At 52.7% G+C, this 11,860-nt stretch overlaps 1 protein-coding gene and 1 long non-coding RNA gene across 9 annotated transcripts in view; one reads left to right on the top strand and one right to left on the bottom strand.

The window, feature by feature from the left end:
- Nucleotides 1-8,642, bottom strand: part of DHRS3 (dehydrogenase/reductase 3) — a 51,240-nt gene extending 42,598 nt beyond the window's left edge. Inside the window, exons 1-2 of one of the 6 annotated variants that reach the window (XM_086344611.1) lie at nt 8,515-8,642; nt 6,475-6,624 (exon numbers count right to left, since the gene is read on the bottom strand). In XM_086344611.1, the coding sequence (XP_086200737.1) occupies nt 6,475-6,624 (150 nt within the window). In that variant the 5' untranslated portion in view covers nt 8,515-8,642. Of the gene's footprint in view, nt 1-6,474; nt 7,020-7,083; nt 7,605-7,992; nt 8,132-8,514 lie in introns of those variants that run through there. The other 5 variants (XM_086344612.1, XM_086344614.1, XM_086344610.1 and 2 more) reach the window with 5 other exon arrangements.
- On the top strand, nt 5,506-11,415 carry LOC147356677 (uncharacterized). Of its 3 annotated transcripts, XR_015143445.1 has the most exons (4): nt 7,663-8,058; nt 8,544-8,609; nt 10,232-10,470; nt 11,133-11,415. It is a non-coding gene; the product is annotated as an uncharacterized LOC147356677 (long non-coding RNA). The 3 variants fall into 3 exon arrangements; XR_015143447.1 differs by lacking the exons at nt 7,663-8,058; nt 8,544-8,609 and adding an exon at nt 5,506-5,586; XR_015143446.1 differs by lacking the exon at nt 8,544-8,609 and having other exon boundaries at nt 7,606-8,058.
- Nucleotides 11,416-11,860: the final 445 nt, after the last annotated feature.

Raw genomic sequence — 11,860 nt, forward strand, 5'->3', positions numbered from 1 at the left:
CTGCTTTGCTCACCGCTGCCATATCTCTATGCCTAGAACAGTGCTGGGCACACCTAGGGTGCACCACAGACTTGTGGAATGAATGAATGAGTTCCCACCAACCACTCATTTGTTAAACTATTCTGGTATTTGGCATTTAAAAAAAATTTTGTAAATTTTAATTATAATTTTTTAAAAATTATCTTTGGCTGTGCCGTGTAGCACAGGGGATCTTACGTCCTAGACCAGGTCGTGCACCCTGCAGTGGAAGCACGGAGTCTTAACCACCAGACCACCAGGGAAGTCCCCTAACACTTTCTTTTCGAGAATCCAGAACTTTAATAAGACTTCATGCCTTTTAAGGGACCTCACTCATCTCACGGCAGACGAGTGTGCATTTGGGAACGCTAGTATCTAAACAGATTTGCTTGTCTCCTTTTCATTTGGCTTCAACTCTTTCCCAACCTTCTTGGTTCATCTGAATAATATGTTTCAAATGTCTCCCTTTCAAGCATCGTATATACTTGGGCTTTTTTTTGAGTGTGTCTTCTAAAGGGAGCAAGGAGAACATCTTACAACATTCTAGGTAAGGTTGTGCTTCGGCCTGAGGATACAGAAGAACAGGTTGGGTCTGGAACCATTCGAGCCCAGGTGCCCATAACTATGTGGGCTTTTGAGAGTGGCAGGTTGGGATGAAGACTCTAGGGACAAGTTGTAGTGAGGACAACAACTGGATCTCTTTCCTTGGGGGAAAGGATGGCTAATGGCTCCCTTCTCATCAATATGGCCAAGATAGTTTTCTCAAAGTGGTAAGGATCGTTTCTCAGCAAATAACAAGATAAAGATGGTACAGAGAAAGTAACTATTTTGATACAGAGACTGGAAGGGCTCTGGGTGGGGGATAAACCAATGGCCAAGGCTCTGAAATGCAGAAAGTTCAGAAGAACTTGGAATCTGCCCAAGAATGAGCAGATGCCCAGGTAGATGGACGATGGACATCCTGACCCAGGGTCAGTATTTCCAGGTTAGGGAGCATGCTCTGATTTTAGGATATACCCTGCAAGTTCCACTTGACGTGTTAATTGGGAAACTCGGGCCCTTCGTTCTCTTGGAAGCCACAAGTTGAAAACACTAACATTTCCTGCAAGAGTTGAAATAAATCACAGAGTCGGCTACCTGGTGGCTGTTAAAGGGGTTTAGAAATGGACGTGAGGCTGTCTACAAACTGAGGGCACATTTTCCAACTCTGAGCTGCTGCTTTTTCATTCAGTGGGATCTGATGCACAGCACAAAAGGCTCAGATCTGCAGTGATGAGGACAAATGTCTTTTGCAGAGAACTTGGCACAAGGTTGCTTTCCGGGGATGGCTGAGCCATGTGTGTGTTAGTTTCTCAGTCGTGTCCGACTCTTTGTGATCCCATGGACTGTAGCCTGCCAGGCTCCTCTGTCCATGGGCTTTTCCAGGCAAGGATACCTGAGTGGGTTGCCATTTCCTTCTCCAGGGGATCTTCCCAACCCAGGATGGAACCCAGGTCTCCTGCATTGCAGGCGGATGCTTTACCATCTGAGCTACTAGGGAAGCTACTAACAGGAGCCGTAACAGAATTTTAGAGCATGCCAGGGTCTTAGGGATCATTGCGTCCCCTTTCATTTTTACAGGTGTGCTTCTTAGCTGCAGCCTGGAGAAGGGAGTGACTTTTTCAGGGTTGTAGCAAAGTCAGGTCTAGAACCCAGGTGAGCCTGGTCACAAGGGGCGTGGTCCCAGATGTGGGCACCTTTGTTCCCCAGGGGAAGTGGGTGGGGCAGTAAAAGGGAGGTGTTTGTCTATTCAGCTGACAGTCCAAATTGTAAAGCCCATTGTTTGAAACCCAAGGACCAGACGCTGCATGCTGAAAGAATTTCCTAGATGCCACAGTTAGGACAGGTAGCCTACTTTCCTGCTCCCAAACTGCATTAGATGAGAACCTGGTACTTTTCCTAGAAATTCTTGGCAAAGGCTGCATTCTGGGTGAGAAGGGGAGAAGTAAACCACTGCTGTTTCCCATGTCACCCTAGCTGTGTGACTTTCATGACATATCAATTGTTTAATGCAGCTACTTTGGCCTGATGACTCTGGATTGCAAGATTACCTGTCTGGACCCTTCTCTCCCCTTTCTCCTTTTTCCTAATCTCATCAGTACTGGCCTAATTCAGAGTGTGAGACACAAATTATTCCTTCCCCTAATCCCTAGTCCATGCAACATTATTTTTCTTTCATTCCCTTCTGCCTCCCATCCCCAGTTTCAGCCAGGTGTACAATCTCTCATCACTGGTTTCTTGCTTGTGGGTTACCCTTCCCCCACCTCTGCTGGTTGAAACTCTTGATGTGCTCTAAGCCTCACTCAAATGCCACCTTCTTCAGGAAGCCTTCCACGTACTCTTGTTATAGATGAATGGCTCTGGGTTTCTCTGTGTAGTGTGCTGTACCGTGCTGTGCTGAGTCGTGTCTGTCTCTTGCGACCCCATGGACTGTAGCCGCCAGGCTCCTCTGTCCATGGGCTTTCCTAGGCAAGAATACTGGAGTGGGTTGCCATTTCCTCCTCCAGGGCATCTTCTCAACTCCGGGATCGAACCTGCGTCTCCTGTGTCTCCTGCATTGACTGGCAGATTCTTTACCACTGAGCCACCTGGGAAGCCATCTGTGTAGTGTACCCCCCCAACTTTGTGTCTACCCAGGACCTCAGAATGTGATCTCATTTGGAAATAAAGTCTTCAGAGATGTAATTAGTTAAGGATCCCAAGACAAGGTCATACTGGATTCGAGTGGGCCCAAATCCAATGACTGGTGTTTTTATGAGAAGAGAGGACACACAGACACAGATAGCAGACAGTCACGTGAAGAAGGAGGCAGAGATGGGAGTGATGCTGCCACAAGCCAAGAAATGCCAACCAGGAGCCACCAGGAGTGCGGAGGGAGGGGGAGGGAGGAGAAAGAATTCTCCCCGGAGTCTTTGAATGAGGGGGGCACCACCAACCCCCAGATTTCAGATTTCTAACCTCCAGATTAGAAATAGAATACACTTCTGTTGCTGCAAGGCACCAACTTGGTGGTCATTTGTTACAGCAGTTACAGGAAACATACGCTATAGCTTGTGCCTTGACAGTTAGCACCTGACCATGTCTCTGAGCCTTCTTTGCTCTACCCACCCCTCTCCAGGCCCAGCGCTGCACTCAACACTTGACAGACACCTCGGGCAGGTTTGTTGGACTAGGTCTCTCTGAGGTGGTCATCAAGGGGTAGTTGGGCCTGGGCCTGGCCCAGTGCCAGGATGGGAAGGATTTGCTGAATGGATGTGATTCACCAGACTAGGTGAAGGGTCTATTCCTAGTGAGCTTCTTTAAGAAAAAGGCTACAGACCCATGGACCATAAATTCAATAACAAAGCAGGTGCAACTCTGAACCAGTCCTCAGACTGGGTCTGCAAAACGCGTCCCGGAGTCCTGGCTGGCTCTCTCTTCCATGAAGGGACTGGGTCCCTGCTCAAGGGTTCTGCCATCATGGCCCAGGGCTCTAATCCAGCCACTTGCCTCCTACTGGGCCAGAGGCTGGAACAATCCCTGCAGATACTTCCAAACAGTTCACTTCTGTCCTTCAGGGGGCTGTTGCTAAAACCAGGTCAAAGTCAAAAAGCAGAGGCTAGGTCTACCTCTAGCCTACCCAGACACAGCCTTGGAGGTGTAGGGCTGAGCCCAAGCTCTGTGAATGCTTCCATGGAAGGAGTTCCAGAAGGACACAGCAAGTATAAAGGGGTTGTAATGGGCAATTACCCAGCAAGAGTCTTTGCCTCGGAGACCTGGGCCATGACTGGCCCTGTCCGGGTGAACCTCGTACAAGGTAGTTAAGCAGAGATATCTCAAGGTGAGGAACTTTCCAACTTTCGTGCCTTTGGGTCTCTTTAAGAAAAACCCTTATTTGGGTCATCTCTGCAGCCTAAGGGCACCACTGCCCCAAAATATTACCAAATCATTTGACTCAAGGTTGTTTTTTGGAAACTGGGTTGTTGCCCCCCCCAGAAGCTAACAGACCTTTCTCAGACATGCAAGCAATTTGCAGACTCTGATTCTCCTCCCTTCTTTCTCTTTAGGGGGGCCTTTCCCCATGGATCCTGCCTCTCCTTCCACCAGGGGAGGAGGGTCACGCGGGCCACGGAGGTGGCCTGCCTAACATTGCTGTAGGCTGTGGGTGGGCACCATGCTCCCCAGCTCTCTCCAGCTGCTCCACGACCACCCTGAGCCCACCATCCACTTAACTCTCTCAGCCATCTGCCCCAAAGTCCCCATTCCACAACACTCAGCCCTGTGTCCCCAAGCCCACCAGCCCCCTAAACACTCCCAGCTCTGGGAGTGGTCCCAAGGCCCTTTCACTGGGCCCCAGATGGATTCAGGCAAGAAACCTTGATTCTAAATTCCCAGCCATGACAGCGAGCCTAAGGCTCATTAAAACGCAGCTCCAGTAATTGGTCTGATAATTACAAGTTATAGGGAGGGCTCTTGGTCGTTCTGACTGGCCTGAGGACTGAACCCGTGGTGAATGGCACTGGAAGGTTCATAGGGCCCCTGGTTCCTGTTTCTGGTGACCAGATACCAATTAAGCCATATCACTCAATGGTCCTGGCTTTATTCTTCAGAAGATACCCATTTCAAATTCAGTGGGGCATGGTTCCCAGTGTATGGTGCCGCTCTGCCCCTCCCCCACCCCAGTGCCATACACTTCTTTCAATTTAGGCTTGTTTATAGTCAGTCAAGTTTTTCCAGATTGACTAAAAGAGTTCTTCATATGCCTACTGCAGCCAGTTACAAGAGCAGTGAGAGACCCAGGACTTGGGCCAGCTGGAAGAGCCAGAAGAAAAGTTTCTGTGGGATGCAGACAGCTAGGGAATGACAATCACATGCGATTGTCCCAAACCCTCCAGGCTCCCCCTCCCCACAAGGGCACCCTCATCTGCCACTCCTCCATAACAGATGTGGGGGGGGGCAGGTGGAGGGCATCACTCCCAAGGAAATGAAACTGCTGAGAGCAACTTCTGCTTTTCCTTTTTCGGTGTGTCCAAGGGTTAAAAAACACTTCTGAACTCCTCTTCCAACTGCAAGGTCAAGCAGCTGTCCAAGCCACCCAAGGAGAAGCAGGAGCTGGGAGACAGTCGACCCCAGCTAACTTACTCAGCCTTGACAGCCTCCAACCTACAGCCACCACCTCCTTCTAAACGCCACCCAGGGAAGGAAGAGTTAATCGGCAATCGGCTTTGGCTGATAGTTCAGGCTCCAAAGTTCAGTCCCAGTCAGAGCCACCCCGGAGGAATTGTAAATCTCAGGGCAGTATTTAACAAAACAAAAGCAACCTGGAATTACATGCAGGTTTGGTTTTCTACAGTACATATTTACTTAATCCCCTAGGTATGTGGCTCCATGTCAGATCAGCTGGCTTTGCCGGCCCTTTCACCCCCCTCGCTCACAGCAGTTTAAATTTCAAACTAATTCCCTGTTTTTGCTCTTCCTCTTCACAGGGCTGGCTGGAGACAGCCCAGCCTGCTGGCCTCAAATCTCTCTCTCTATTGCTCTAGTCACTGGGTGAGTCAGCCTGGCTTGGGTTGGCGTTGGGTGACAGCTGGCTCAGCCTCCCCACTCTTAGGCACCAGGTCTGGGAAAACTGGAGGAAGAGGTGGTGGAACTAGCAAAAAGTTAAAGGCAGGGCTTGGTAGTTGGAAGGGGGGAGGGGTGGTTCACCACAGTGCCACCTCTCCTCTTAGTGGGGAGGGATCCCCTTCCGGGCTGTATTTGGGTGGTGGTGGGGGGTGGGTGTGCGGAGGCAGCACTGAAGCTAGAACAAGAACTCTTGATCAGCTGCTGGTTAGCCTGTCCCCTCTCTCTAGATTTCGGAACACCTGGCTTCCGAGTGCCTATCAGGCTAGGCTAGACATCCACCACCGCTTCCCGCTTTTCAAACCACACCGAGTACCCCCTCTTTCCCAGCTTCCAGAGCCGCAGCCGTCCAGGTTGGGGCTGGGAAGCGGGTTGCCAAGGAAAATACGAAGCGCCAGCTAGCAGGCGGCTCCCCGCTCTACCCAGGAGCGCACACACCCTGCCTTACCAGGGTGGCGGCAAAGAGGGAAAGCGAGGGGAGGAAAAAACGCAACACCTTCCTTTGGGAGGGAAGAATGTGGGAAATGGGTGGGTCTGCTAAGTTTCGAGGTGGGGGTGAACAGCCAGCCACAGATCCCAAAGGAGAGGGGCAGCTCCGGACCTGCCAAAAAAGACAGACAGTCGGCTGCCCGGGAAATGTACAAGGTGAAACTAACTAGCTCAGCACTCGCGGGTGGCGCAGAGAAGTAGGGTGGTCGGCGACTTTCAGACCCTGGGCGCGGGTTCCGGCAGCGGCAGCAGGTGGGCGCACCCCCTGTCCCCTGGGCCCCCCTCGCCTCCGGCCCCCACCAGTCTGGATTCGCGGGGTCCCGGTACCTTTCTGGCGCCGCGCTCTGCGAACTCGCGAGCTAGCTGGCGCCCGATGCCTCTCCCGCCGCCGGTGATGAGGACGTTCTCCCGGGACAGGTCCCGCAGCTTGGCGGGCAGCACCAGTCCGACCGCAGCCTTCACCACCAGATAGATCATCTGCAGAGGGAACACCACCAGCGCGCCCAGCCGTTTCCACACCATCCTCCGCGCCGCGGAGCCGGGCGGCGGGGGCGAAACTCCCCGGACCGAACAAAACAGGACTTAAAAAAGAAAACACCCCCAAACAATAATAAATAAACCGAATAAGGGGGCAGAGAGGCGTCCCACCTGGCCACTCTTGAAATCACCTCTTCCCAAATGCAAAGCAAGCACCCGGTGAGAAAAAGAGGGGGGAGGGGAAAAAAAAAAAAAAGATAAATCCTCCGGAGGAGAAAAAGCGTCTCCGAAGGTTGGGACAGTAAGAGGGGTGGAGGGGAAGCCAGAGGTGGAAAGTTCTAACAAGAACTTTCTTGCCCCGGCAGCCAGCCGTTTCGGCTGGGGAATTCTCAGGTAATGTTTACAGGCTGACAGAGGAGTTTAGGCAGGGGAAGGAAAAAAAAAAAAAAAAGCACCAACCACACGCGCGCACCCTGCTACAGTCCCGCGGTTTCAAAGTGCAAGATAAAAAAAAAAAAAACAACCGTCTCCAAATTGTAGCGCCCCCCCCCCCCCTTTTCCAGGAAAAAAAAAAAAGAAAGTAGGGGGGAAAAGTGCTTGGAGCTCCCAATTTCAGCCCGCGAAAGTCTCCAGACTCATTGCTATTCTTGGGCTCAGGAAATTGCTTAAACGCGATCTGATTGCCAGCAACGTGCAGGAGAAGTGGGGGGTCCGGGTGTCAGTTTCTTTACGTGCATGGCTCGCCCTCGCGCGCGCCCGCTCTCTTCGGCTCCCTCCCTCCCTCTCTCTTCCAGCGGAGGCTGGGAGTTGCCGCTCGATCCGGCTCCCTCTCTCTCCCTTGTTAGCATTTATTGCCTTCTTTTTGTCCTTTCCAACTTGGAGAGGGCCCGGGTGCGGAGCGCGAGTGGATCGGACGATTGGGTCTACGCCGCCTTATCCGTTCGCTCCCGGGACAGCCGCGGCTCAGAACGGGAGGGCGGCCCTTTTCCCCCCATTTTTTTTTTAATAATACCCCATTAAGTCTGATTGACAGTTAAAGTTGTTCTGAGGCTTCGCCACGGTTCCTCTGAGTGGCTGCCGCGGGCTCCCCTCCCCCTGCGCAGTGGTGGGGTGCGCGCCCGGGCGCGCACACGGGCTCTCAGAGACTCCGCTCTCCCCGGGCCGGCTCCCCTAGCTGCAAGCAGGGGCTTGCCGGCTGTGTCCCTGAGGGCTCGCCGCAGTAACTCGCACACGCTGGAACCGACTCCAGCGAACCGGCTCCCTCCTCGAGACATGCCTTCTGGCCTGGGGCTCGGTCGGCCTGAGCAGGGAAGCCTGCGGGCCAGGTGACCGCCAGTGTGCCTGCCGGGGAGACCCGGGGGAGCTTACGCTCGCCTTGATCCATCAGGTCGCCCAGGGTTTATTTCAGGTCATTTGATCATCCCCTGCCTCCAGGTAGGACCAGGAAGCCACTTCTGACCCTTACTCAGAAGCCTCCTGTCTTCACTTAGAGAGCACTTTCTAAGTCTGACCCAAGTCCGTCGTGTTGTAAGGGCCGGGGCGTTGGCGTGGGGGCGGGGGGAAACAGCTGGGTAGCAAGGTTTTGCTTTGAGGGGTGGCGGTGGGCAGGGTAAGGGAACCTCTGCCCCCGAGGTGTCAATAAAATCCCCATAAGATTAGCTGGAAGCGTATTTATTGCTCATCTGGGCTAGAATTACCTTGACTGACAGCAATTTCCTTAACAAACGCCTGTAAACAAAACTTGCTAAACCTGACCCCCCTACAAGCCCCCGCCCTTACCCCCCCCCCCCCCCCCCCCCCCCCGCCCCGCCAACACCCCGCCATGCTGTGCAGGGGACTTCTCGCTTTGGGTCTCCCTGGGCTGCCCTCCGCGGGGTTGGGTGGGCCCACCTTGTAACCTCTTGCTTTCTCCCAACCAGAATGTCTCCCCTGCCGGAGGGTGGGACCCAGCTATTTAGAGTTGTCTGTTGCAGAAAGTCTGGGAGGTGAGTCACGAAAGAGCAGAGCCAGTGAAAATGACTGATCGGACTTGCCTCCTGCTGCCCCTGATGGTCCCAGGCCTGGAGGAAGAGAGGAGGATGAGCCAGGGAGCTTGCCCTGTAATCTGGGCCAGCGGTTCTCCAGAGAGAGGCTTGTTCAGGCGAGGAGTGCAGGGCCTCACCCCCAGACCTTCTGATTGAACAGGGCTGGGTGTGCTGGAATCAGTGCCGTTTAATGATCTGCTGAGGATCCGGGGAGAATGTCACTTTGAGAAAAGCTGGTTTGGGGAGGGGGTGGCTGGGGGTTTAACTCCGCCCGGGGCTGCAAAGACCCTGTCGCTCTGGAGGAAACTCCTGCCCGCGTGGATCTTCCTTCCAGGTGAATTTGGGAAGTCATTATGTCACCCGCTGGAAGAGCAAAAAAGGGTAGGAAGAGTGGCTGGATGACTATCCTACACTGAGGGCTTCAAATCTGAAACTGAATCCTCCCACTGACCTTGCAAGGGCGGGTATCATTATCCCGGTCTGCCAGGTAGTGCAGGAGGGAGGGCTCCAGATCAGACATGATTCCTTTTCCTACCCCATCCCACCCCACCCTATTCTGGCAGGAGGAGAGGACCAGGCTCCCTCCTGCCTCCATCCAACCCTCCAAAAATAGGATCCCAAGGCAGGCCATTGCCTTCCTAGACTCCCAGGCCACGGCTAAAGGCAGGACTTGGTCAACATGACGGCCTCCTCCCACCTAGGAGGTCTGTAAAAATGGGAAAGAAATCCCAGCCCTGGAGAGGCTCTCCCCACCCAGAGGTGGCGGGTGTCTGCGGGGCCCGCCAAGACAACTGGGGAAAGTCTGGCGCTGAAACCCCTGCGCGCAGCCTGTTCTCATCTGTTATCCTCGACGCCGCCTAGTGGTGTGGATGCGATACTGCAGTGTTCCTTCTACCCTACCAGGCACCCTTTTCCTTCCAGGCTTTTCTCCCTACCTAAGATGAATACTTCAAGCCTAAAAAGGCTTGCAAGTATCATAGCTCCACTTCCCCACACACTCGCTGTTGTGTGGAGTAGGTTACTGAAACACAGGGATGTGAAGCAACTCTTAAACCCAGCAGTGTGTTCACCGAAATCCACTGATGCTCACCAGCCAGCCAACCCTGTTCAGATACCACATCAGCTGGGAGACCTCTAGGTCCCACTTACATTTGCCTTGGGTGTAAGTTTGAGTGGCAAGGGGGTTGAGAACCCAAATTAACCTTCAGCGTATCAGGACCGTTACACGTACTTTGACTTCATCTCTGAAACAGTCTCCAGGGGTGGGCGTCACGATGCCACTGTGTTAACACTGGGCTCAGCAATGTAAGTGACTCATTCAACTCAAGGCCACACGGGGCTTCCCTTAACCTCTCCCAAACGTCAGGTTTAGAGTGAAATCACAGTATAAAGGAATATGTCGTGTGTGCATGCTAAGTCGCTTCAGTTGTGTTCAATTCTTTGTGAGCCTATGAACTGTAGCCTGCCAGACTCCTTTGTGCATGGGATTCTCCAGGCAGGAATACTGGAGTGGGTTGCCATGGCTTCCTCCAGGGGATCTTCCTGACCCAGGATGGATCCAATGTCTCTTTTGTCTCCTGCAGGTCGATTCTTTACCACTAGCGCCACCTGGGAAGCCCATAAAGGAACATGTCAGGTAGCCCTAAAAGATGAACTGTGGTTGGGAATAGGACACCTTTTTTCTACTTGTTCCACGGACTTCAGGATGTGAGTTTTACTAGCCTTGCATCCTGTGGACTCAGGCCTCTTCCATCATCAGCTTCCCAGAGAGGTTCTGTCTGTCATCTCCTCTGTGTCCCCCAACTTCCCAGGGAAGATGGAGGTAAGGAGGGTACTGGGCTGGGGGATGCACAGTCCAGTGGGCTGGTCCAGAGGGTCCCCGTGACCTGGCTTCAGTAGGAACTAAATGGGACACAACCCCTCCCCCTCCTCTCCCACCTCCTCCTACCTGTGTTTTTGGCTCTTGGTACCCCCTCCTCCCTTACTTGGGAGCAGGGGGTGGAGAATTTAACTCCAGGGTGAAGTTTGAAATTTCACATCCCAGCCTGGGAGAGGGCCCCACAGTTTTCTCTCCACTTCTGGAGACGTGAAAGGAGCCTTTGTAGGCTTGATGGAGGAGGGAGGTAAGCTGTAGCCCAAAGAACTAACTTTTTCCATGACTCAGCTCTCCCGGTGTGGGGCGGGCACAGGAGGTGCAAGGACCCAGCAGGGCAGGCTGGAGCCGCCTTCCAACCCAGAGCCAGCAGCTCACGGGTAAAGGTGGGCCCCCCCAGAGAGCCAGCCCTGTTACCTGCAGGGGAACTTGCTGGCCCTGGATGGGCCACCACACTGTACACGCCCCATGCTCTCAGGGCTCTGTCCCATTTTTTCCCCCGGAGAGGGGGGAAAAAAACTATGCTTTTTTTTTTTTTAAAGCATAGTTGATTTACAATGTTTCAGGTGTACAGCTAAGTATTCTGTTTATATACATATATTCTTTTTCAGGTGGTGCTAGTGGTAAAGTACCTGCCTGCCAATGCAGGAGATGCAAGAAACACAGGTTTGATTTCTGGGTCGGGAAGATCCCCTAGAAGAGGAAATAGCAACCCACTCCAGTATTGCCTAGAGAATCGCATGGACAGAGAAGCCTGGTGGAGTGAAGTCTATCGGGTCTCAAAGAGTTGGACACGACTGAAGCGACCCAGCACACATGCATATTCTTTCTCAGGTTCTTTTCCTTTATAGGTTATTACAAGATGTTAAATATAGTTTCCGGTGCTATACAGTAGGCGCTTGTTGTTTATCTGTTTTCTATATAATGGTGTGTGTCTGTTAAGCCCCAGTTCTGAATTTACCCCCACCTGCATTGCATCCACAGTGCCAAGCACATGAATGCTCTTGTGTAGTCCTTTAACCAGGAACTTCCCCTATCACCATCCCAGCTGAGAGCTGGAAAAACAAACAGGGTTCAAGCCTTGCCTTCTACTTATCTGAGGCTTACCGGGTTAAGAAAGTCACTTAAGATCATGTAGCCCAGAGCTGGAGGTGGGATTTGAACCCTGGTCAAGTGCTCAGCTCTGTTGGATTTATCTGTGGATGTCTTCCAGAATGTATAAGATCTACTGGGGGAGCTTGTCAACATGCAGATTCCTGGGTTCCCAGCCTAGATGTCCCGGGCCAACATCTTAGGGCGGGAGCCCCAGAATGTGTGTGTTGGCCAGTGTTTGGGAACC

This window comes from Bos grunniens, chromosome 16, assembly GCF_055505025.1.
Source record: "Bos grunniens cultivar Pamir isolate PY7600 chromosome 16, Bosgru_T2T1.0, whole genome shotgun sequence".
Taxonomy (NCBI): Eukaryota; Metazoa; Chordata; class Mammalia; order Artiodactyla; family Bovidae; genus Bos; species Bos grunniens.